At 50.1% G+C, this 25,449-nt stretch overlaps 1 protein-coding gene across 1 annotated transcript in view; it reads right to left on the reverse strand.

Moving 5' to 3' along the window:
- The window catches only part of LOC309860937 (uncharacterized protein), a 174,382-nt gene that overhangs the window by 3,273 nt on the left and 145,660 nt on the right, over positions 1-25,449 (reverse strand). The window contains 2 exon segments of the mRNA XM_082723362.1: positions 4,268-4,356; positions 12,711-12,769. Coding sequence (XP_082579488.1) covers positions 4,268-4,356; positions 12,711-12,769 — 148 coding nt within the window.

Consider the following 25,449-nt stretch of genomic DNA (forward strand, 5'->3'; position numbering starts at 1 on the left):
CTGCTGGGAGCTGAGCTGGAGAGAAGACAGGGCTGAGCAGGGTTCTAGGAGGCTAAGAAGGTGACCAGGAAGCAGACAGTGGAGGGAGGGACCATGCAGACAGAGGCTCAGAGTAGGAGCTGGGTGACACTGGAGAACACCTCAAGCCCAGCTTCCCACCCGGCACAAGAAGAAATGGGGTCTAGGGAATTACAGATGGGGGCCCCAGCTCTGCATCACCCTGGGTGCTTGTTGGAAACGAGACTCAGAATCTGCACCTTAACAAGATTTCCAAGTGATTTTGATGCATACTGAAGGTAGAGAAGCACAAAATCACTTACCTCACTGCGTTTTTGTGAGGCTTCAATAGGACAATGCTTTGTGCAGTACCCAGGCCAGGCCTCAGTGCTCCGTGTGAGGTGCGGCCACACCCCCCTCACCGCCAAACGCCTTGTGAGCGACTTCTCCTCTACACACCCCTGACCAGGCCAGCAGGGGTGCTGCTACACCTCAGACCGAGTTCACCAGGGCTTCTGCGGGACTCCTCTGGCAGCGGGAGGGTTAAAGCCCCGGGAAGTCCCAGCCCAGCTGGCAGCTGAGCTCTCCCGCTTTACTCCACCCTCGACCCTGGGAGTGGGTAGAGAAGGTGACTAAAGCCAGAGAGGCTGACTAATCCTGGGACACTAACCAGGGATTGGGAAACAGACCGGAACTATTTTCTAGACCAGCACTAGAAGGGGAGGGGAGAGCAGAAGTGAACAGAGACCGGAAAGAGGAGCCCCAGCCTTTCTCCAGCCTTTTTGCCTCGCCGCTCCCACTCCGGGCGCTCAGGTTTCTACAACCTCCACTTCAAGTCCCAAATCTCAGGATGTGAGGGCTTTGAGGGTGTGTGTGAAAGAAAGGTCGGTGGGAGGGAGCAGCTGTCCACCTCCTTCTTTCCTCAGGCTGGTCCCCTCCCCCAGCCCTTTCATTCCACAGACTTTCCGCAGTTTCCCTAAGTAACTCCAGGAGGGAGCCAAGCTCACCCTTCCCTCCCCTCCAGCATCCCCCAACCAGCCTGGGAAGGGAGGGAAGGGGGAGGAGGCGGGAGGAGGCGCAGAGTCGGCTTCAAAAAGCTAGGACTCCTGAAGCTAGGATTCCGGAGTGATTTAGGGTCTAAAGGGAAGACTTCAGAGGCGCCAGAGAGGGAGAGTGAGGGATGGACACACACACACACACACACACACACACAGGCACACACACAGGCACACACAAGAAAGGGAAATAAATGGGGAGAAACACGAAGAAGGGAGGCAGGAACAGAGGGGCACAGAGGGCTTGACTGGGTACCCGAAGGCAAGGCCCACCCACATCCTGCATTCCTGCATGCACCCTAGATCTCTGAGGAGCACCCAAGGGGGTGGAAATGACAAAGCCAGGCGTTGTCACCTCTTAACAGAAGCAAAGGCCTGAGTTGGCCCAAGGTCCCATGGGGGGTGGGGTGGGCACTGAGGTTGGGCTGGAAGGAGAAGGGAGAGGATGTGCAAACCCAGAGCCCAAGACAAAAAGGCTGACACAGGAGCTCCTTTTGGTCAGCTGTGCCACTAAAAAAACTAGGTGACCCTGGCAGAGGCCCTGCATGATTCAAGCCTCTGTTTCCCCATCTATAAATTTGAGGGGGAGAAGGTAGACTGTGGACAGATTCTACAGAAGGTGTTGACCTTCTGTAGGTCAATGCCTTCTGTAGAATCAATTCTTCAAAGCCCCTCCTTCTACTTCTCTGACACACACAGTGAGCAGGGACCAAGATCTTTTCTATTCCCAAGAGAAACATTCTTTAAAAGGCAGCAACAAAGGGGGGTCTGGCTGGCTCAGTCACTGGAGCAAGTGATTCCCGATCTCGGGGTTGGGTGTTTGAGCCCTGTGTTGGGTGTAGAAATTACTTAAGGGTAAAGTCTTCAAACAAAACAAAACAGCTCAGGCCTGAAGGTGGGAGCAGCATGGGCCTCCTCTCCAGATCCTGGCACCCAACCTCCCTCCCGCCTTTGCCCTTCCCACCCCAACCCAGGGCTGAGACAACTCCAGACAAGGAGGCCTCATCAAGCTAGACTAGGGCCAGTTGAACCACAAACCAGAGCCTCCTTGAAAACACACTTCCCCCAAAATGTTTATTTAAAAAGCCTCCCAAGTGTACTTACTTTCCTTCTTACTTACTCCCCCTCAGCAGCAGTGCCTGGCTGGGCTGGACTCCAGAAGCCTCTCGGGCTTCAGGGCAGGGAAGCGGGTGTGAAAGTGAGAGTAGGGCCTGACCCTGCCACTTCAACCCTCTGGATCATTCCCCACGGCCCACAGTGGGATCAGGTCAGCCGCTGTGTGGGCCCAGGAGGGCGGAGCCCTGGCAGGGGAGCCAGCCTGCAGTGACCCAGGAAAGTTGTGGGCCATAAATACTGATTCCATTTCTGTTTTTTAAATCTGGATTCAGGCCAAAAAGCCTGCTTCCTGGCCTTAATGTTAAAAACCACAACAGTTAAATATACCTGTTTACTTTCCTCAAGAACCTGACTTGGCATCTCCCAAACCCATCTGCCTGCCTCAATACTCAGTATTGAGCCTCTCCAGGAGTACAGCACCCCAGGCCTGGGCCAACTCTGTCCCAGAAGACTGGCCTCCCCCGTCACCTCCCTCCGACCCCTGCAACCCTGCACCTACCATGGGCCTGATTTCACTCAGCCTCATAGACATCTGAGAGAGGCTTGTCAGTTTTAACCAAAAAAATGCAGTGTGCTTGATTAAATTTCAACTTCAGATTTTAAAAAATGGCCATTTTTTATATAGTACATCCCAATACTAATGTTGGGGGGCCTACTTATGCTAAAATACTATTTTTTGTTTACATGAACTTAAAATTAACTGGGCATCCTGTATTTTATCTGGCACCTCTAGTCTGGGGGTAAAGCAGGACAGTAAGAGGAGTTCAGCCTCTGCTCCAACTCAGCTAAAAGGGAAAATGTAGGCTGCATCTAAAGGCAGATGTGGTCACTAAAGAAGAAAAAGCATGAACCTGGGAGTCGGACTGTGTTAGAATCACCCATCTGCAGCTCTAAATAGGGACCCTGGGATTTCTCAGTTCTCTCATTTGTCAGATATAAGTAAGCAATCACAGATCAGCCTTGCAGAGCTGGTAAGAAGATTAACTGATGTGAGGCCCATCGAGCTTGCCAAGCATGCACCCGGGACAGTACGTAGGTGTGCTTTCAGGTGTGCTGTCCTGATTCTACCTGGTTCTCTACCAGCCCTCCACGCATGCTACAGGACACGCCTTCCACTCCACTATGTAAGCCCAGTGCCCTCATCCTCTGAGGGCATCATCCCCTAGCCTCCCAGGAAGCCTAGGATTTGCGGTTCCTGCAATGAGTCCTTATTAATAGGCGTTATTCTAAATCTGCCTTCTACGGGTCAATAAGGGCGAGAATTAATCAACTTCAGCCACTGTGTATTGTGCCCTTACTCCGTCATTCCTGTGCTGAGGCCTGACATTTGGCCCTCACCACACTGTCAAAGTGCTTGATTTATAGTCAGTGAAACTGAGGCCCCCAGGGGCTGAGTACCTTCCTTGAGGACTCACAACTAAACGTGAGTGCCAGGATTTGAATCCAGGGTGGCCTGCCTCCAAAGCCTGTGCCCCTAAGTACTAATATCATTCTGTTGTTCTGTTTCCCCAGCTCAGGACCCCATTTTGACTCTCCAGGGACAAAATCCCTCCGCAGAATCTCTATTGCATGGGGAGTTCTCTGTTAGCCTTCTAGGAAAACCCAGCTACAGGTGGGGTCAACAAAAAAGAGAAGGGCTCTCACAGGTCCATGTGCATTCTCTCACACCCACTTGTACGAACGGAAGGCTTGTATGTGCCAGGCCCGTGGTTTTGTGCTCTCATTTCATCCTCATGACAACCCGTGGAGGCCACAGCCTCCATTTTCTGGGCTGAAGAAGGGTTAGGGAGATGAAGCCAACAGGTCAAATTCCCCAAGAGCATAAGTGGCAGAATGAGGCTCTGACCTATGCTGTCCCCTGCTGAAGCTGGACTCTGAATACTTCTGCCTCCACCCCCTCAAGGAACCTTTCCTTTTCAGCTCCCCTCGAGGCGTCTCGGGAGCCTTAGCTCTTTCTCTTTCTGGCTTTTTGTCAGGAATGAGGAGTCCCTTCAGAACAGCCAAACAATCCCCAGGCGCCATGCAGATGGACGGCCAGTCGTGAGGCCTGGCCGCTCGAGGACCGCCCCGAACCCCACACGCAGAGCTGAGCAACTCACCACTGGCAGAGGCCAGGATCATGGCCTGCAGCATCTCCGTATCAAACTGGTTGTTGGGCCATGTGCCGGTCTCATCCCCATTCTGGGAGCTGCGGAAGAGAGAGAGGGGTGGTGAGGACTGCCTCCCAGACCAGCACAGGCCATGCCCCTCCTGCCCTTTCCCAGGGAATCCAGATCTAGCACCCTGTGTCTCTGTCCCAGTCCCACACCAAAAGAGGGCCCATAGGATCAAAACATGCAATGTTTGCAAGTCCTTTGGGGAAAAAAAATCCCTCTGCTGAGCACACTTGCTGGTCTTGCACCATCTATACATAGCAATCCTTTCCTGAGTCATTTCCCTAATTCCTCAAGCTCCCTTCACAGCAAATCCAGTGCAAGCAGTGTTTTCTAGACCACCAGTTCCCAATCTCTGCTTTGGTAACATAAATAAAATTTGTCAGAGGGGATGCCTGAAGCCCACCCAGACAGCCCAGAACCTCCTTGGGGCAGCCCCAATGGCCCTGTTCCTGCTGCCGTGGCTGTGTGCAGGGGGCAACGCCTGCCTGCCTCCCACTGAAGCACCCAGTTACCACCTTGAGATACTCCGAGCACTGAGGAAAACATGAGATGCTTGACAATCGTTAACAATGCTAACCTATAAAGGACCCAAAGGAATGCCAACACAACTTGGATTTTTCCCACAGTGACTATCTCCCTGCTTTGTTGGAATCTGGAAGTATGACATGATTTCTGCTTTTGAGCGGGGGGTCGGGGTACACCCTGACACAGACACAGTCTATCAGGTGATCCTTGGCACCCTCTGGCACACCAGAGTTCCTCAACAAACTGCCTGGATGAAATGGGGGAAAAAAAAGTCCATGGAGAGAGTTAGGTTACTATGAGGGAGGGATGGGGCACTAGGGGACCAGCTGCAGGGAGAGAGGAAGAGAGAGGGAGGCAGTGAGTGCAAGCCAGAGCCAATCCCAGTCAGTGCATTCCATCACAGTGCGTGAGCACAGCCAAGAAATGCTTTACAATTTTTCCAAGTTCTGTCCCAGCTTATGATTTCCCCTGATCCGGGATTCCCCATCCCCAGGAAGGTGGACTTAGTCTTGGGCTTAGATCAGAGCAAAGGTGCAGTGTGTGACCTCTACACCTTCACATCCAACAGAGAGTTAGGGTTGGAGGGGAAAGTGGAAGGCTCATTTCTCTTTCTTCAGAGTGAGAAGAGATGGAATTCTGTGTCCATTTATTCCACCAACATTTACTGAGCAATGACCATGCACCAGATCCTGCGCTAGATACTGGGGTTATAGTTGGGAACATGTCCAAACTAGTTTATCTCTATGATGCTCACAGTCCATACTAAGAGGCTGACATTAAGTACACAATTATTCAATCATGACTGTGACAAAGGGCCGTGGGGGCAAAGAGCAGGGTGGAGAGGGAAGTCTTCATTTAGTAGGAGGCTAGGGAGCTCAACCAGTCCAGGTTTCCTTGAGGAAAAGGGAAATTAGAAGACAGGAAATTTAAATTAGAAATTTCCAGGTGATTTGCAGGACAATTCTAGTTAAACAAAAGTATGAGGAATGACAGAAAATCACCACCTTCTAACCAGTCATCAGTGAATACTAAAGTATTAAAAGTGGAAGTTTGCTGCCCAGTCTCAAATATCCCTCAGAGTACTTATTAATCAATTCTTTAAAAGTAGCTTTGTAATGGAGAGATAGGGAGACCACTTACTTAAGTGAACAAAGTGAGTATCACCAACACCTGGACAGACAGACACGAAAGCATCTCCCAGGTAATGCAGTGGGAGGCTGCACAGTGTCGTACAGGCAGTATTCCTAACAAAACTGTTAACCTAATTTCACTGTAAGAAAATGCAAGGCCAGATTGTGGGACATTTTAAAAGACAACTGGCTTGGACTCTAAAAAAGGTCTGTCATGAAAAACAAACAAAGTATGGAGGCTGTTCTACATTAAAGGGGATGAGAGAGATATGGCAAGCAAATGAGATTCATGCTCTGACTGAATACTAGATTTAAAAAACAAAAACAAGGGTGCCTGGGTGGCTCAGTGGGTTAAGCCACTGCCTTCGGCTCAGGTCATGATCTCAGGGTCCTGGGATCGAGTCCCACATCGGGCTCTCTGCTCAGCAGGGAGCCTGCTTCCTCCTCTCTTTCTCTCTGCCTGCTTCTCTGCCTACTTGTGATGTCTCTCTGTCAAATAAATTAAAAACAAAACAAAAACAAAAAAACCAGGGGTGTGGCTGGCTCAGTCGGTAGAGCACACAAGCTGAGAGCATGAATTCAAGCCCCACTTTGGGTACAGAGCTTACTTTAAGAAACAAACAAACAAAAACACCAAACAGGTTAAAAGACATTTCAAGAATGTTTATGAGAATCTGCCAGTGGACTATATATTATTACTGCATTAATGTTAAATTTCTCAAACGTGATCATTCTTTTATGGTTTATAGGTGAATGATACTATTGTGAGGGGTTCTGTACTGAAGTTTTTCAAATGTTGTGATGTCTGCCACTCTCAAATGGTTAAAAAAAAAGTTTAGTGTGTGTGTGTGTGGAGAGAGAGGGAGATAAATGTGCAAAATATTAACCATTGATTAATCTAGGTCAAAACAGTATTCCCATGTCCATCACACTATTTTTGACAAGTCAACTTTTTGACAAGCTTGAAACATTTTAAAGTAAAAAACTGAGAAGTAAAGTGAAGTATCTAAGAGAAGGTGTAGTGCTCGGGGAGAGCGCTTTCCAGGTAGAGAGAGTAACATGTCCCAAACCTCTGAGGCTTGAAGAAGCTTGGCCACTTGGATGGGCTAAGGGAAGCCAGTGTGGCTGCCCCAAGGGGAGAGGGTGTGAGGGGCTGAGGATGTAGAAAAATGGACACTAAAGATTTTTGGTCTCATTCTAAGAGCTCTGGCAAGTCACTCGGGTGTTTAAAGTGGGGTGGGGGGTGTCACGGTGAGATTTAAGTATTTAAAGATCCCTCTTGCTCCTGGGAAAGGACCAAGGGTTAAGGGTATCTTTGGGAGGACAGGAGCCCAGTGGTGGGGCCTCGGCCAGCTCTGTCTCTGTGGAAATTCAGGGGTCTTAACTTGAAGCCCTGCTGAGCTGTCACTGGGCCTATTAGAGGGCACAAGGCTGAGGCAGATGGGCTCATGCGTAGGTGAGGAGACTGACTGGGATAGAGTGGGGAGAACAAAGGTCAAGGAGGGGAAGCAGAAGGGCTCCAGGGTGAACAACAGGGTGAGACACCAGGTTAGGAAGATACCATGTGGGCTGTGGATAATGCTGTTGAGGGAATAAAGGTGAGGGAGGGGCTGGGTCTGGAACCATGATGCGCTGGGCTATGGGGAGGATTCTTGGACAATGGCTGAATACTGGAGGCTAAGAAGATGAGCCGGCTGCCAACTCTGTGAAGCTGGGCACAAGGGGAGAGATTTCTTTTTGAACAATTTGCTGAGAACTTCCTATTCTCTGGGTTCTGGGCTGACTAAATTACATAGAATTTAGTTTTATATATATATATATACATATATATATAATGTGGTTATATATATTTAGTTTATATACAGTTTATATTTTATATTTAGTTGTTTTATAGTAGCTATCGCTCAGTTAGCTTGCCTATTTGAGCCTCAGAACCACCTGCAGGTAAGTATTACTATGATTCTCTCTTTTCTAGCAGATAAATCCAGGGCTCAGAGGGGTCGAGAGTTGAGAGACTCCTGAAGCCACACAGCTGCTAACTAGCAGAGCTGCAACCTGGAAAAGGCCTGGTAGGACTCTAGCCCATGCTCCTTTACACAACACCATACTGGGCTTCCCCACGGAGGCCCTGGAGCCCTGGAAGTGGGGATAGGGGGCTCTTCCAGGAATTAGGAGATGGTGGAAAATAAAAATGGAGGAGATGGACTATCTCTAACTGACCACTTTCCAAGCATCCACGATGTGTCAGCACCCGTGGCAGGCCAGAAAACGTAAGAGCTGAGGGACGGAGTTCTTGCCCCAAGGAGACTGGATTGCGGTGTGCTAGATATGTGTGTGGGGAGTGGGTTAACAGCCCACACAGGCTGGGCTGTGAAAAAATGCTCCCTGCAGGAGGAGGCAAAAAGGGAGAAATCTGGGCACGTCACCTCTGATAATAGCCTGGATTTAACTGTGTTAAAATATAAACACATATGTATTTTTTGACATAGTAAAAGCCTGTCAGCCTATTAAAATAGACATTCTGGGGCACCTGGGTGCCTCTGCCTCTGGCTCAGGTCATGATCCCAGGGTCCTGGGACTGAGCCCCACAACAGGCTCTCTGCTCAGCAGGGAGCCTGCTTCCCCCTGTCTGCCTACTTGTGATCTCTATCAGATAAATAAATAAAATCTTGAAAAAAAAAATACACTATGTCCAGATGAGGAGCTATTAGGCAACAATTAACTTCTGAAAATCTTGTTCCTGCCATGGGGAAATTCTCATGGCATATTGCAAAGAGAACACGAAGAGGTGATAATGCTGATGGAACTCAATTACTAGAGGAAAAAATGGTGAGAAATATCCCACCTCACTGGGAGTAAGAGTTCATACTATTTTGTGAAGAAGTCTGTGAACAATTTAGGTGAATCAGACTTAAAAAAAAAAAAAGAAAGAAAGAAAAGAAAAGACACCTGTGCTGGTTGAGTGCACATAACAAAAATGGTTTAGAAATACACATATGAGAATGTTAAAGAGCTTAAGAGATTTGAGGCACTGAACCAAATACAAAATGTGGGCCCTTAATTTGGGTAAGTACACAAATGAGTTAACAGACATATAATTGGGGAAATGTCAATATAGACTGGATATCTGATACCAGTTTATTAGTATTACTTAGTATTAACATATTAGTTTATTAATATTATTTTGAGTAATTATGTGTTAAAAAAAAAAAAGAACTATCTGTTAAAGACAGTGAAGACTCAGATGAAACGACAGGAAGGCTGAGATCTGTCTCAAAGTAATTCACGGGGGTAACAGGGTAGAGACCCAAGTGAAACAAAGCAGGGCATTAGCTGGCACAGGGGATTAGAGAGGTTCATGATACCATACTCCTTGTCTACGGATTGGAAAATTTCCATATTCAAAAAATGTCAGTAGGGGGGGGGAGACTCTGGGTTGTGAAATTTGAGTGCTTTCTCTTTTAAAATTTTCCTCTATTTCTCATGCTTCTATAATGAGCCTGTATTTTTTTTTATAAGCAGTCAAAAATAAGATGCTACTTGCCTGCTGAGTGACGGCTTAAATTGAGGGGGAGCAGGGCGAGTGTCTCACCAAGGAGAGGGAAGGGAAGGGTAGGGAGAAGCCATCAAGGGAGAACAGAGTGGAGTGCAGGAGAAGCTAAATGGAGACTCTCCTTCTGTGCAGAGACTGGGAAGAGCTACAGGGTGGGGCCTGGGTTACAGCCTGAGAAGGGGCAAGTGGTTTGCTGGGTTCAGCACCCGAGGTAACAGCCGCTGAGGTAAGAAGCTAGAAGGGTGACCTGAGAAGGGATAAGGCTGAAAGGAGGGGCACCTGGCAAGAAGGGACTTCACAACTTGGCTTTTTCCCTTTGGTCTGGGCAATGTGACCCAGTGCTGACTTGAATTAGGTTTCCTGGAGAACCCAACAGCAGCCCTGCTCTGAAAGTGGTGTGCCAGTAATCAAGATGGCAGGGAGGTCATGGAGCAGAGAAGCAGCGGAGGGCCGGAACCACGGTTAGACTGAATGAGGAAAACCTCCCCTCTTCATCCGCTCACTCCAACTTACTCACCAGAATGGCAGCAAAGAAAGAATTCATCAGTCTGCTGGCCCTGAGAGGCCTTACCACAAGGCCTTTGCTCTTCCCTCCCTCTTTCAGATGCTTAATTCCTACTTAGCCTTCAGATCCCTGAAACACCTCATCTCCTCTCAGATGACCTCCAGTTCCCCCACCAGATCAAATCCCTATTTTATGCTCTCACCACCAGGTACTGCTCTTCATAGCACTTGAGATAATGGCAATCTTACATTTATTTTTTATTTTTGGTTAATATCTGTCTCACTCAACATAAGGTAAACTCCTCGAGGTCAGGGAGCAGGTCTATTGTATTACCTCCCACACTCAGACTCCGACCTGGCCTCCAGGAGATGCTTACTAACTATGGAATGAATGAAGGAGAAAAGTTTCATTTCGGACCTCAATCAGGAATATCCACCTCAAGTTAACTAAAAGAAGGGAGCTTTCTCTTACATCTCCCCAAGAGGTTCTATGTGTATTTCAGGCTACCAAGTCTCATTCGATGAAAAGGGACATGAGGCAGGGGTAAGGCGCTCAACCCGGAGGGCCTATCACAAGCAGCCGGCAATTCTGCTTTAGGATCAGTACACAGCCACAAGCTGACCAGTGTGCCTCACCACTTTAACTCGTTTCCTCCTGGAGGCTTGCTCTATACTCACATGACCCTCTTCTTCACAGAACTTGCTATGATTCGTAATTAGACATTTGTTTAGTGTGATTTGTTGTCAGTTTTCTGTCTCACCTGTTGGCTTGGAAGTCTATCAGTTCAAAGATGATGTCTGCTTGTTCATTCTTGCAGGACAGTGTTTAGAACAGGAACTGCCTCATAGTAGAGGCCTAATAAATAAGTGATGAATAAATGAACACCTGAGTGAGCACATGAATGACCTAACAGGTCAGTGACAGAAAGGCTGGCAAGGCCACTGGGGCAAAACAAGACAGATGGGGTCAAGGGAGGGGCAAGGGCAGTCCAAGTCATCTGGCTTGGTGCCTCCTAGGGGCCTTCTAGGAAGTGTCCCGGGCTCCCGATACACATGAAGGACTGTGGGAGGCGGAGGCTCCACCGTATACCAAGGTCCCCTGGGTCCTGGGGCAGGGCGGGCTCACCATCTGCAGCATGCGGGGATATGTGGGCCATAAGGACCTGACCAGCAAGGAGGCAGGGAAGGGTGCCTAAGTTCTGCCCACCTCCCCACCCCCCACCCCCGTCTCCTGGGTTCCTTGGACTCCTCAGGCTCCTGACTTCTAACAGGGAGACCTGGCCCCAAGCCCATCCCACTCCTCTCAGACCAACTTTAGGTCTATAGCATCTTTCTATAGCTTCCTTCCCCACCACCCGCAGGGGGTTCCTGTCTCAGCAGGAATTCATACTGGATTGAAATGAGCAGCTGGGGCAGCCGGGATGGGAGGGTGTGTGGTGGTAAACACTGATCAAAGACTCTGTGTGTGAGGAGTAGGAGGAGGGAGGGGGGCACGTGTGTGCTGGCTTGCCCACAAGCACAAAGAAATAAGAGACAGGATAAAAGGAAGACAAAGAGAAATAAAGAAAGAGTAACAGACTGAGGCTCAGGGATGCAGAGAGAGGCAGACTATACACTTAGAGAGACATTCAGAGAGGGGCAGAGACAAGGAAAGAGAGACAGGCTGAGAACAGAGAGGAAAGCAGAAATAGCAAGAGATTAAGAAACCAAGAGACTGGAGACAGAGGAACACAAGGACACTAAACAGGGAGGAGAAACAGAAAAGAGGTCAAGGAAATAGGGAAGCAGCAACAGAGATTAGACTAACGGAGAGTCCGATTTATTTATGAACTGCACCATTTCCTGAGCACCCAGCATGGCGGGGCGGGGTGGTGGTGGTGGCAGGGGACACAGGCACAGTTGCATGCAGGCACACACAAATGGTAGGGACTAAGATGCAGCTCTAAAGACAGAAACTAAACTAAACTAAACTAAACAAAGACAGAAACTGAAGCAGAGGCAGAAAGAGAGGGAGAGGCAGAGACTACAAACTGAGACTGAGGGCAGGGCAAAGAGGGAAGAAAGAACGGCAGAGACGACAGGCCTATAGGTAGAGAGGCAGGACCGGGTGTGGGCTCTAGGGCAGCCTGGAGCCAGGACCAGAGAAACCTGCCCCTTGAGCTTCCTGCCCCCTCAGTCCTCCCTCCAGCCACGCAGTTTCCACCTTCCTCCACCCTCCTCCACAGCTGCCTGGCCTCCCTCACCTCTGGCCCTGCTCTTTCTTGCTGGCTCTGGAGGAGGCTCTGACTGCTGACAGCATCTCCCCCCCTCCTCCTGTCCCCCGAGTCTGCGTGACCCCAGCCCAACCTGGAGCAGGGAGACAGAGGAATTAGATGGGCACGGAACACTTCCTTTCCCCCCAGAGACCACCTGAAGACCAGGAGATAGGAAAACGTTCACATGGGGAGAAGGCAGGGGCTGAGTGTGTGGAATGAGCTTTCAAAAGAGACAGAGTAGAAGCCTCTTCCTTCTGGGGTCTGTGTACCAGCCCCCAATACACTAAAACCTCCCTGAAATCCGAAACTGAGGGAAGAAGCCATTTGTAGCCAATGCTGAGCCCTCCCCCACCTCCTCCTACGTCATCACTGAGAAAATGCCGCAGAGAAGAGGGTGGGCTGGAGAGGCAGTCACCTACCCGCTGGTGCCGGGTCTCTGGGCCTGAGAGAATCGCCAGTCCGTGTTGGGCGGGGCTTGCTGTGGAGAAAACAGAGGGAAAGGGGCTGAGTACTCACAAGCAGTCAGAATGTCACCAGAGCTGGGGCTGGGCAGGGAGGAAAGACGGGCATGGACACAGAGAAGAAAAGAGGATAAGAGGAGGGAGGGGTAGACTCATCTTCAAAGACGAAGCATACCCCAGGTCTCAGAGGTCTGAGGTACCAGAGGCAAAGAGATAAAATAATATTGATCTGACCATATCGAGGAGCAAGCCCAGAAAGAGCCCATTCCTCCAAGCCCACTGACTCAGAACCGCTGAGCTGAGGTTCATGGGCAGAAAGTATCTTCTGTGGAACTCAAGGGAGGGGCCCAAAGAATCACTCCCCCGCAGGAGATTTTCATGAGAATTCCACCAGCCATAGAAAGAATTTATTCAGCACCTCAGCTGGGAACAAAGCATCCTTGCAGCAAAATGGCTGCTGCTCCTGGTAACCCTTTTTGTGCCAGGTTGTGCTGTAACATATTCAGAGGGATGCCTCCTCCAGGCCCTTGGCTCTCGACGATCCCTTCCCACAGCTAAACACATTATTAATTTAGGAGTCATGCCAGACTGATTCTTTGCAGGGCATCCAAGCCCCAGGACACCTCTCACCCCCAGAACTCTGCCAGACAATGGCCGTGACTGAGGAGGAGAGAACAAGGCTGCTCTGTCTGGGATACAGAAAACTGCTGGGATGGAGCCCAGCAGAGATCAAGCTCCCACAGCCTCCAAGCAGAGCCAGCTCAGTCTCCACGGCTCCTAAGGGGCTGATCTGTAGTCATGTCCCACCTGGAGGAAGGGGTGGGACTTTGGCCAGATGCTTCACTCCTGAGTCCAGAGAGTACAGTACCCCGTCACACACAAACGCGTGCGTGCACGCACACAGATACACACACACGGGACACTCTGAGAGCCGTCTCCTTACCGGTTCTGAGGTGTGCTGGTAATTAACTCTCACGTTCACTCCCAGAAGCAGAGGAGACATGTGAGCATCTCTGATTACACTGGGGAGAAGACAGACCCAAGGCTGCCAAATGACTCACCCTAAGGCTCACAGGTGGCAGGGGTCTGAGCAGAACCCAGAAATTTACCAGCACCAGTCCTGGGCCACTGTAGGAAAAGGCACTGGGATGCCTACCCCTCAGCCTTAGACACAAGAGAATCTACACAGAGATACAAGAACGACGACAGACTGGAAGAGAGTTGCTGGGCAAAACTCACAACCTACATAAGGATGGCGGGTCCAAAGCATGTTCAGTGAGGGCTGCTGAGATAAGGAGCCCCAGAAAACTTTTCTCCAACATATAAAGCCATAAAAGAAAAGAATCGCATCTGTGCCCCATCCCAGCCGATGCAGACTACCCTCCTGTCCTCCAGCTTTACAACTGCTAATGACTCAAAGTACAAATTCTGGAGTTAGACCTGAGCTAGAGTTTTCCCAACCCCTTCCCCTGCAAACTTGAGCAAGTCATATGACCGCTGTGGAATTCAGTCATAGGTGAGGAAGCTAGTATCTATCCAGCAAGAATGTTGGGAAGAACGGGTATGACGTGGTACAGTAAGGCTCTCTCAATCAGCTATCACATAGGGGTGTTGTTTCAAACTAGAACTCTGATTCGTTAGGGGCAGGGAGGAACATAACTGTAGTTTAAATAAAAGCTCCTGAGATTGTGCCAACTTGTGCCTTTTACTACTATAGATGCCAAACATATGAGGGCTCCCTAGGATCTGGCAGAGGCTGGGCTTTCTATCAGGCCAAGAAGGAAGGACGTGACAGAAGATACTTTGCTCACTCCCGAAGCCCTGACCCTAAACTGCAGGAACACATCAAGATTACGATGGAGCCAAAAGCCTGTCTCTGAGTGTCCAGGGTCCAGGTGCTCCATGTTCCCACTTCCTGCGTTAGGGCAGGCAGTGACTGTCACTGAAGTCCCAGGCTGCCTATCTATCCAACCCTTGGGCCACAGGGTAGCTCAGCCAGCCCCTGAGGCTTCTGGGCTGGAGGCAATACTGACCTCTGCTTGGAGCCCCAGCAGGATAGAGCAGCCCATCCTGGCCCTAGAGTTCCCAGACTTATATCCTCTTGTACAGAGGTGACCTGGTCTAGCTCCAGGTGGAGGCAGGAAAAGGCTCCTGAGTCCTTGCAGGCCCTGGGAAACCATGCCACGGGATCCTCAACAGTGTATGATCAGTCAGCAGTGAGTACCTCTGAGGCCAGCTGCCAGGTGGTTTGGAAGCTATGAGGGGTCTGGGGACAGCCAGTGCATGTGAACCTGACAGCAAGCACTGGCAGTTAAAGGCGGTGTGCATGTAAGATCAAGTGCAGGTAGATATGTGTGCATGTGTATGTGTGCATGCAAATGAGGTGAGGCAAGCCCACTGGTCTATGTGGCCAGTGGCTGTGTTCTGCAGGGATGATATGCGTGAAGCCTGGGTGTACCCCTACCCTGTCTACAGCTGTGTTTGTTTGATGGGGGGATAGGGAGAGTTGAGATTAATAGTGAAGTCACCCACCAAGGGAGTGGAAAGTGGAAACCTAAAGACTGGCAGAGCAAGCTGGCTCAGGATTTAAGGAGGCTGGGTCCTGGTGTAGATTCATAACTGATTCTACCCAGGAGCAGGCCCCCACCCAACCCCAGCCATAAAAGATGACTGGACCCTAGCCTTTCCTGTATGTGGGCAGCAGGGATTGGTTCTACTTCCCCTCACCTACAACCACCACCACCTCCTGGTACTCCGAGTCCTATCCCCACCTTAGTGTTCCACACAATCAGTCCAAATGGCCCCCTAAGTCAGGCAGAGTACACTGAGCTCCATGCCCTCCTCCACCCCCACACCCCACCCTCTTCCCAAGAGGAGTAAATGCAGAAAGTCCCTTTTGTGGCCGGGCTACTTCTCCACTGCAGCCCATGGGGGTCAGTCGCCCTGAGCAGTAGGGAGCCCCTCACCTGGCTCCGCTCCCGCAGTGTATTAGAGCGGGACCGGTAGGCATCAGGCTCCAGCACCAGAGCTGAGGGCTGGTGGACACTGAGCGGCCTTAGAAAAGTGAAGTCACTGCCATCCGAGGCTGGTGAGAAGCACGTCCTGTAGCAGTGGCTCTGCGAGTCCGAAGGCCGCAGCGTCACCTCCATGTACTTGAGTGTGCCGTCTGAGCTCACCTGCAGGTTGGGACTAGACTGCTTATAGAAGTCCCGAGAGGGGGAGTCCTGGCGCCTGCAGCACTGGCTCCCACCCCCATCTGCATCTCTGTGCCCCCAAAGGCACTTAGCTGACAGGAAGGTGAAGGTGACTAAGGATAAGAGACTGATGGCTGCAAGAGCCACAATGAGGTAAAGGGTAAGGTCTGCATGCTCAGGAGGGTTTGAGAGGAAATCACTGGACTTGGGCATCTCCTCGGGATCCTCATCCTCCAGAACCAGCAGCACCGTCGCTGTAGAGGAGAGTGAAGGGTCACCGTTGTCCCTCACTAGGACCACAACCTGCTGGGTGTCAGAGTCATCCTCCCGTAAGGCCCGGGCTGTGCGCACCTCGCCAGTATGTGAAGACACCAGGAACAGTCCCGGAGCCGTGGACTGTGGCAACAGCGAATAGGAAAGCCACGCGTTGTGGCCTGCATCAGCATCCACAGCTGTCACTTTGGTGACCAAGGAGCCAGGAGGAGCAGAACGAGGGAGGCGTTGGGGGACTGAGAGTTCCCACCCGGGCCTTGGGTGCAGCACAGTCGGCGCATTATCATTCTGGTCCAGGACAAATACATGCAGAGATGTGTTAGAATGCAATGGGGGAGAGCCAGAGTCTCGAACCCCCACCATGATCTGCAGCATTTGCAGCAATTCATAGTCAAAGGTGCGCTGGGCAAAGACTCGCCCGTCCTCAGGGTTGACATATACGAAGGAGGAAGCTGGGGCTCCCTGAATCTGATTCCCTACGATGGAGTAGGTGAGGTGAGCATTATCCCCAGTATCTGGATCCAAAGCAGCCACAATGCAGAGAAGGGAACCTGGAGGCCGATTTTCTGGTATGTAAGCGGTATAGAGCTGCTGAGTAAAGTAGGGGGCGTTGTCGTTAACATCTGAAATGTTGAGCCTGATGGTGAGATGGGCGTGCAGGGGAGGTGAGCCTGCATCACTGGCCAAAAGCTCAATGGTATAGTGGGATATGGTCTCCCGGTCCAAAGGCTGGCTGGTCAGCAGTGAGTAGTGGTTCTCAGAAGGCTTAATCTGAAATGGCAGGTCTGGGGAGATATCAAGGCTCACTTCACCATTTCTACCTGAGTCTCGGTCCCGCACATTGAACAAGCCCACTACTGTGCCCACTGGTGTGCTCTCCAAGATAGGGTTGACCAAAGAGGCCAGGAGTACCTCTGGGGCATTGTCATTGGCATCTCCCACATCCACTTGAATCATACAGTGGCCTTCCATGGCTGGCTGTCCCTGGTCACGGGCTCTCGCATGAATTTCATAGAAACTCGACTCCTCAAAGTCTATGGGACCCAACACATGGATTGCTCCACTGCTAGGGTCTAGGCCAAAAAGATTACGCACTACATCAGATGTATGGTCCCCAAAAGAATAGTCTAGTTGGCCATTGGTGCCCTCGTCTGGGTCAGTGGCATTGAGGCGAAGCAGCAGTGTACCCACAGGTGCATTCTCAGGGAGCCCCACGCGAAGAACTGAGGACTGGAAGGTGGGGGCATTATCATTGACGTCCAGCACAGTGACAGAGATAAGGGTGGTCCCTGAGCGGGCTGGGACACCCCCGTCCACAGCAGTGAGCACGAGCTGATGTCTCGCCTGGGCTTCACGGTCCAGCTGCTGCTCCAGCACCAGCTCTGGGAATAGCTTCCCATCTTTTAGGGTCTTCACCTTCAGAGAGAAGTGGCTGCTGGGGCTTAGAGTGTAGAAGCTCACAGTATTGGTGCCCACATCCGGATCCTGGGCACTATCCAGTGGGAATCGTGCCCCAAGTGCAGCTGATTCTGAGATGCGTATCTCCCGCTCTGAAGTGGCAAAGCTAGGAGAGTTGTCATTGAGATCCAGGATCTCTACCTCTACGCGCATTAATTCCAAGGGATGTTCAGTCACCACCTGCACGGGCAGCAGGCAGCTCGTACTGGCTCCACACAGGCTCTCTCGGTCAATCTTCTTATTCACTGCCAGAGCACCACTCATCAAGCTCAGGGAAAAATAGTGGCCATTCTCCTCAGACCCCAACCGTAGTCGGCGGCTCAACAGATCTGTCACCTTTAAGCCAAGATCCTGAGCAACATTCCCCACCAGCGTCCCCGGCTCTGACTCCTCCACCACTGAGTACCGAAGCTGCCCAGATGCCCAGCCCCAGCAGCACAAGGACAACATGCAGAGCACCTGCCATTTCCCAGCGAGCTGTGGGGGTGTCTCAGGCCCCATGACCCAGAAGGCCCTTCCTGGACACTGACTCTGTGCTGTCCTGTCTCCAAGGTAGACCCAGGTCTTGGAATGTAGCAGCTGAAATCTCTTCTGTCTCCTTCCAGCCTCTTAAAAACTGCTCCGAGGTCTGTCTGCCTGCAGCAGTTCTTCTTAGTCACCAAATGGCGGGGGTGGGTGGAGGGGGGATGGGAACTGAATCTGAGTGGAGCTGGGGAACAGGGGGAGGAGAGGTGGGCAGGAAGAGCAGATCCCCCACCTCTGCTCTGAGTCTGATTGGCCAAAAAGTCTGTCTGCTCTCAACCAATTATGAAGTCTCCTCAGTCCTGGAAACCTTAGGAACAGGCAAATCTGTGTCAATGAAGCCTCCTACCTACCCACTCATTTCAGGCTGCAGGTTGATTCAGCCCCCTTGGCAGCAAAGTTTGACAGCTCAGATGGTGCTCAACGGGGAAGACAAAGTGGTACAAAACTTCTCAGGGTTCTATCCCAGCAACTTCCCTCAGGACTTTAGAAGCTCCCACTACTTTTCTTCAACCAACAAAATTGTGTCCTTTCAGGGGAGGCAAAGCCCCTGTGAACCCCTCCTCCCCCATCCTGCCAAAGGCTGCTAAGGTGAGAGAAAAGTTCTGTTAGGATCCTGTAAAGCCTTGCTCTGAGTAGCCATCAATGCTTTGAGGAATCTCAATGTCAGCTGATGGTTCTAGGGCTCTGCTTTTCTGAGATCCTTGACTTGAGCTGTGGAATGAGCACAACAGCTTGTGGTAGGGGGAACGTTCCTGCGACTGATCCACGTCCCCCAGGAGAGTGACTAGAAACTAGAAACTAGGCATGGTTTCTAGGATTTATGGCTTCACCAATTCAGAACTCTACTTAAAGACTCCCAGAGTGGCTGTCTCTGAGTTCCTCAGCTGTAAACCAGTTTTCTGACATTAAGTGATTTCACTTACACTGCTCTTCCCGCCAAATAAATGATGCTCCCCTGCCCCCATTCTCCTGCATCCAGCTCAAACCTCAATGAGCCCCCGACCGGGATTCCTGAAGATTTGGACTGAAAGATCTCTGCGTCCACTTTGATGCCTCCCTGACCCTTCAGTTCTCTCCTCTTTATGCTTCCTGCTGTTTCAAGCAGAGAATTCTCTCTATGGTGGGTTAGGGAGTACCCCATACCATGGGGCAAATATATTAGTCCCCCTCAATTCACTGGGAAATGGTAGCCTAGAGTTAAGGTAGTCCAGAATCTGGCCTCCCCAATCAAGAAGAGAAAGCAAGGGTAAGGTAGACCCTTGTGCAGCAGAGTCTTCTATGCTCCCATATTCTGACAGCAGGCTTCTACAAAACCCTGACTCTTGATCATTACCTTCATTTCTTACCCTCAGATAAGGGCATAACCCACCCCAAGTACTCATCCATTATTCACAAAACACTTCTAAAGCACACCATCTACCACATAGTTACCATGCACTATGGGCTCTTGCAGAGAGACCAACGGTCGATGGGATGTGACCCAGCCATATGCCTGCATCAGCATAACCTCAAGCATTGGCTGAGCCTGCAAAGGTCTCACCTCTAGCCCATACAGAAGATCAGAGGGTGGGCAGCTTGGGCGAACAGGCTCCCCTGCCATGGGTGCACTGGGTGACTTCACCATCATGAAGCTATCACTCCGAGTGGGTGCAGAAGCCAAAGGTGTACAGCCATGAGAGTGGCCGCCCACATCAACAAACTTGATAGGATCATCTGACCCTAGCTGGATACGCAGGATCCCATTGGAAGGAGGAAGCCCCTCCCTCCTTCGAGATCGGGTGAGACAGGCACAGGTGCCAGCAGGAAAGCAGGTCACTCCACAGGCAGCCCCACGCAGACACTTTGAGAGCAGTGCCACGAATGAGCCAAAGGACACAAAGCAAATTGCCACTAGCGATACAGCCAAATAGAGGGTCAGGCGGGATTCTCCTTCCCTTGGAGCTGAAGATTCTCGAAGATCAGGGACAACTGGATGAGTATCTTCCTCCAAGGACACTAGTAAAGTGACAGAGGTAGACAGTGGAGGGCTACCACTATCCTTTACCACAATGACCAGCTTCTGTGGTGGGAGATCAGCTGGGATGGGAACTGCCGTCCGTACCTCCCCAGCATAGCGAGAGACTGCAAACAGGCTGGGGTCTGGGGCCTCCAGGAGCTGATAGGAAACCCAAGCATTGTAACCTGAATCCAAGTCCACAGCAGTCACCTTTGTGACTAGGTGGCCAGCACCAACTGATGGAGGCAGTGCTTGAGGACACAAGGAACCAGGCCGCGCCCTAGGGCGGAGCACAGCTGGGGCATTGTCATTGAGGTCCAGCACAAACAGACGAACTGTCACAGTGCTGCTGAGAGGTGGGTTGCCCCGATCCCGGGCCTGCACCTCAAACTGCAATGTCTGTGTTTGCTCATAATCAAAGGATCGAGTAGCATGAACAGCTCCTGTCTGGGGATTCAGAGAAATAAAGGAAGAAGCTGAAACATCTCGATTTCTGGGCTCCAGGAGAGAGTAGGAGATAAGTGCATTCAAGCCAGAGTCTGGATCAGAGGCTGCAAGGGAACAAAGCAGGTCCCCTGGGCGATTGTTCTCAGGAACAAACACCTCATGTGACCTCTGGAAGAAAGAGGGTGGGTTATCATTCACATCTGAAATATTGAGGAAAATAGTCCTCTGGGTACTCAGAGGAGGATTCCCAGCATCAGAAGCAGTGACCATGATGTCATAGCTGGATTTGGCCTCTCGGTCCAAGGGCCCAGCAGTCACCAGGGAGAACTGGTTCCTGAAGGCAGACTTGAGGGCAAATGGCAGGTGGTCAGGAATACGGAGGCTCACATCTCCATTCGACCCTGAGTCAGGGTCCTGCACACTGATGAGTGCCACTACAGTGCCAGGTTCTGCGCTCTCTGGAAGAGTCCCAAGCTCCGAGGTCACTGTGATGTGTGGGGCATTGTCATTTACATCTAGGAGATCCACCCGAAGGCTGCAATGTTGCTCCATGGCTGGAGAACCCCCATCGCGAGCCCGAATATCAAATTCATAGTAATTCTCGCTCTCAAAGTCTAGGGGCCCCTGAAGGGTAAGCTTTCCAGTAGTCGGGTGAAGGCTAAAGAGGTTTCTCACACGATCAGGGGTGTGACCACTGAAAGAAAAGGTGACGTTACCACTGGGACCCAAGTCTGGGTCAGAGGCATTGAGCTGGATGAGCAGCATGCCGGCTGGGGCACTCTCCAACACGCTAATCCTATAGCTGGATTGCTGGAAGGCTGGGGCGTTGTCATTCACGTCCAGCACAGATACTCGGAGCTCTGCGGTGCCAGATCTCGGGGGGTTCCCTCCATCCACAGCAGTCAGCACCAGGCGGTAGTCTGATTGCTTCTCCCGATCCAAAGGCTTCTCTAGGAGCAGCTCTGGGACCAGGCTGCCGTCGCTGCGCTTCTTGACATCAAGTGCAAAGTGTTCATTGGAGCTTAGTCTATAGCTGCTAATAGAATTGCTTCCCACATCTGCGTCCTGAGCCTTTTCCAAGGGGAAACGCTGTCCTGGAGGAGCTGCCTCCCCAATTTCCAAGTCCAGCTGCTGCCGAGGAAATCGGGGGGCGTGATCATTCACATCCACAATTTCTACCTCCGCTCGGTACATTTCCAAAGGCCCTTCGGTTACAAACTCCAGGGGCACGATGCAGCTGGCACTGAGTCCACACAGTGCCTCCCGATCAATTGGATTCTTGATGAGCAGGGCTCCGCTGTCCAAATCCACACGGAAGTGTCTTTGGTTCACCTCTCCAGCAACCTGCAGCCTACGAGCTGACAGACTCTCTGTATCCAGCAGGAAATCTTGGGCGACATTCCCTACAAAAGTCCCCTCCTGTGACTCCTCTGGGACTGGGTAGCGGATCTGCCCACAAACGTAACCCAGGTGGCAAATGAGGAACAAAAGGGTAGCCCCCCAGCAGAATTCTACCCAGCTTCCCACCTTGCGGAGCATTGCTGCTTCCCAATAGTCCTCTACCTGGTCCTGAGAAGCAGAAGAAGCCGACCCGCCCCAAACGGCAACAGCAGCTGGAGACACCTATCTCTCTTTCGTGGCGCCAGCTCTAGCGCGGCTGGGCCGGCGCCGCAAGGGTTACGCGCCGTTTTTTTGCTGGTGGCGGGGTAGATTTGTCTGCCTTCCGCAACCCGATTGGCAGAAGGCAGCTCTTGGGCTCAGCCAATAGGCTGAGCCGAGAACATCCCAATAGCAGCAGGGTTAATGCGTCGCAGCACTGGAGGAAAAAAAAAAACCCCAAAACAAAAACCACCTATCTTTTCGCCTTCCTCCCACTCAACAGCATTTCTTTCTATAGGTTTATTATCTCCAGGAGAGACAGACAACATGTATATATGTTCTTTCCCCCCCACCAACACACCAACTTCCCCCGCCTCTTTTCAGCTGGGAGGCGGGGAGTGGGGGACAGAGAGCCAGAGCCCTAGCAACCTGCAGCCCAGAGAGAAGTAGCCATTTGAGACTGGTCACTTTGTTCAAGCCCGTGTTGTCATCCACCAATATTCTAAATGGGTAGTTTCTGCCTCAGTCTGATGTATTAGAGCAACAACTAATTAGAAGCAGGGACATAGACTAAAAACTCTGCCCCTCTGCAGATTATTCAGAAACATATCCATCTCTTTGCAGGAAGAATTACACATTAATGTAGCCAATTAAATTTATGCAATGCACGTTTTTGTTGTAACAGGAGGTGCAGCAGAAACCGAATCTCTCTTATTCAGACACTAGCTAGAATTACCATTCATTGATTTCAAGGACAGTATAGAAGGAGATGAAGCAAGGTAGAGGGAGAGGTTCCAAATCAGTAAAGAATCAGTGTGCCTGTGAGGCGCTAAGGACTAGATCTCATTACCTGGCAGAATGCTAATGTTCACAGATTTAATATAGTTTCCTTGAATGACTGAGATCAGCCACTAACAGCACTGTGCCTACAAATCCCCTTTATTTGACACCATGGCATGCTTGATTTGTTAATTACCAAGAGAGACAGTTTCAAATGACCAAGCTTTTCACTTGGTGCCATGGGGCCTCTTGGAGCTGGAGATTGGATTCACTTTACTCCCACCCTGATCTAGACCCTCCCGGGAGCCTGGCTACCACTTCTCACACACAGAAACACAGATCATCCCACACTGTAGTTACCTGCAAACTATAATCCTACTGGCACATCGGAGCACAGACAGACAAATCCAGCCTGATCTGGACATAAGATTTCTTAACTCATCTGAATCCTCACCTAGGTCACCACAGGCTGCAAAAACCACCAGCAAAACACCGATTTCTTATCCTCCCCAGATTTTTAACCAAACCTGTCATCCTCAGGAATATCCTTTTGACTATGGTGAAGCCAAAAACCTACATTCTGGTCTCAAACAGAGGGATCTGGCTTTCTGTGTTCTTTTACCATAAAACAGCTAAACCTCCTGTTTAGGAGTAATGGAGGTATCAATCAGAAGGTTTCAATCAGTCTGACCTATGAGGTGTTTGGGGTGGGATTCACTAGCACAGGTGAATGGCACCACCAACAACCCACCATGAATATTTTATACAATTCATTCATTTAAAATCCACAATTTGGGGCACCTGGGTGGCCCAGTGGGTTAAAGCCTCTGCCTTTGGCTCAGGTCATGATCCCAGGGTCCTGGGATCGAGCCCTGCATCAGGCTCTCTGCTCAGCAGGGAGCCTGCTTCCTCCTCTCTCTCTGCCTGCCTCTCTGCCTACTTGTGATCTCTGTCTGTCAAATAAATAAATAAAATCTTTAAAAAATAAAATCCACAATTTGATGGTTTTTAGTATATTCACATGTTAAAAGGATACAACCATCACCACAATCTAATCATAGAATATTTCTGTCATCCCTCAAAGAGGTTGCATACCTCAGTTCCATACTGACCAGCTCTAGACTTTTTAAGAACAGCTGGCCAGATGCTAGTGGTTTAGGAAGATTTTCTCTTTAGATAACTAAAGCATCCTCTTTTGTCTTCCCTACATTGCTCCTCTAGAGCTATTCCAAATACATATGTATTTTTAAAACACAATTATTTCTGTATTTGGGTATACTTGACACACACTGTTACATTAGTTTCATGTGTACAACACAGCAATTCAACAAGTTTATAGAGCTATTCTATAGAATATTTTAAGGCTGGAACTAACAGAATTTTCTAAGTTCAGCCTGGCCCAGTAAGTCTGGTTCTATGAACACCAAAATAACACCTGGCTTCATAAATGTGTTAATTGATAGACTGATAGATTTTAGAGCAGTAGTTTTCAAACTAGTCTGTACATTACAATCACTTGGGATCTTCAAAAAATCACTTGGGGACCTTCAAAAAATATTGATCCCTGTGTCTCACCCCCAGACACTGTGCTTTATTTGGCTTGGGTGTGGCTCAGGCTTCAGAATTTTTAAGGGGTCCCCAGGTAATGCTGGTATGCAACCAAGTCTGACAGCTGTCATCTTTCCTTAGCGCCTTTCCATTTATGTCTCTACTATGTCATTTTTGGCTGCCTCCAGATTTTCTCATTTCCAAGGTGTGTTTAAGATTGGGGGTGGGTAGGGGCGCCTGGGTGGCTCAGTGGGTTAAGCCTCTGCCTTTGGCTTGGTCATGATCCCAGGGTCCTGGGATCGAACCCTGCATCAAGCCCCGAATAGAGCTCTATGCTCAGCAGGGAGCCTGCTTCCCCCTCTCTCACTGCCTGCCTCTCTGCCTACTTGTGATCTCTCTCTCTCAAATGAATAAAATCTTAAAAAAAAAAAAGATTGGGGTGGGTAAAGAATAAATATGATAATAATAAGAACAGAATTTTTTAACACTTAGGATACACCAGGCTCTGAGACTATCTTGGCCAAGGACTCACAGGTGATAAGTAGTGAAGCCTCATCTGTCTAACTGACAAATCCAAGGGTTAGTAACAATAATATACTTATTAGTATACTAATATACTTTATTGATCATAAAATAAGTTGTTCTCCTACAACTGGAAGTGTGTATAGGCTTCACTACAAGACAAAAGCCTCATAGTTACCTGTACACCAGCCTGAATAAATAAAATCTTTACCTTTCTCAAGTTATAAATTCCCTACCTCTTACATTGTGTGCATACTTAAAAAAAATAATGCTGGAAGGGAATAACCCTGGGGGTACAAAAGAACTTTCAATTTGTACCATATGTTCTTTTGGATTGTCTGGATTTATTTATAAG

This window comes from Mustela nivalis (assembly GCF_964662115.1).
Source record: "Mustela nivalis genome assembly, chromosome: 3".
Taxonomy (NCBI): domain Eukaryota; kingdom Metazoa; phylum Chordata; class Mammalia; order Carnivora; family Mustelidae; genus Mustela; species Mustela nivalis.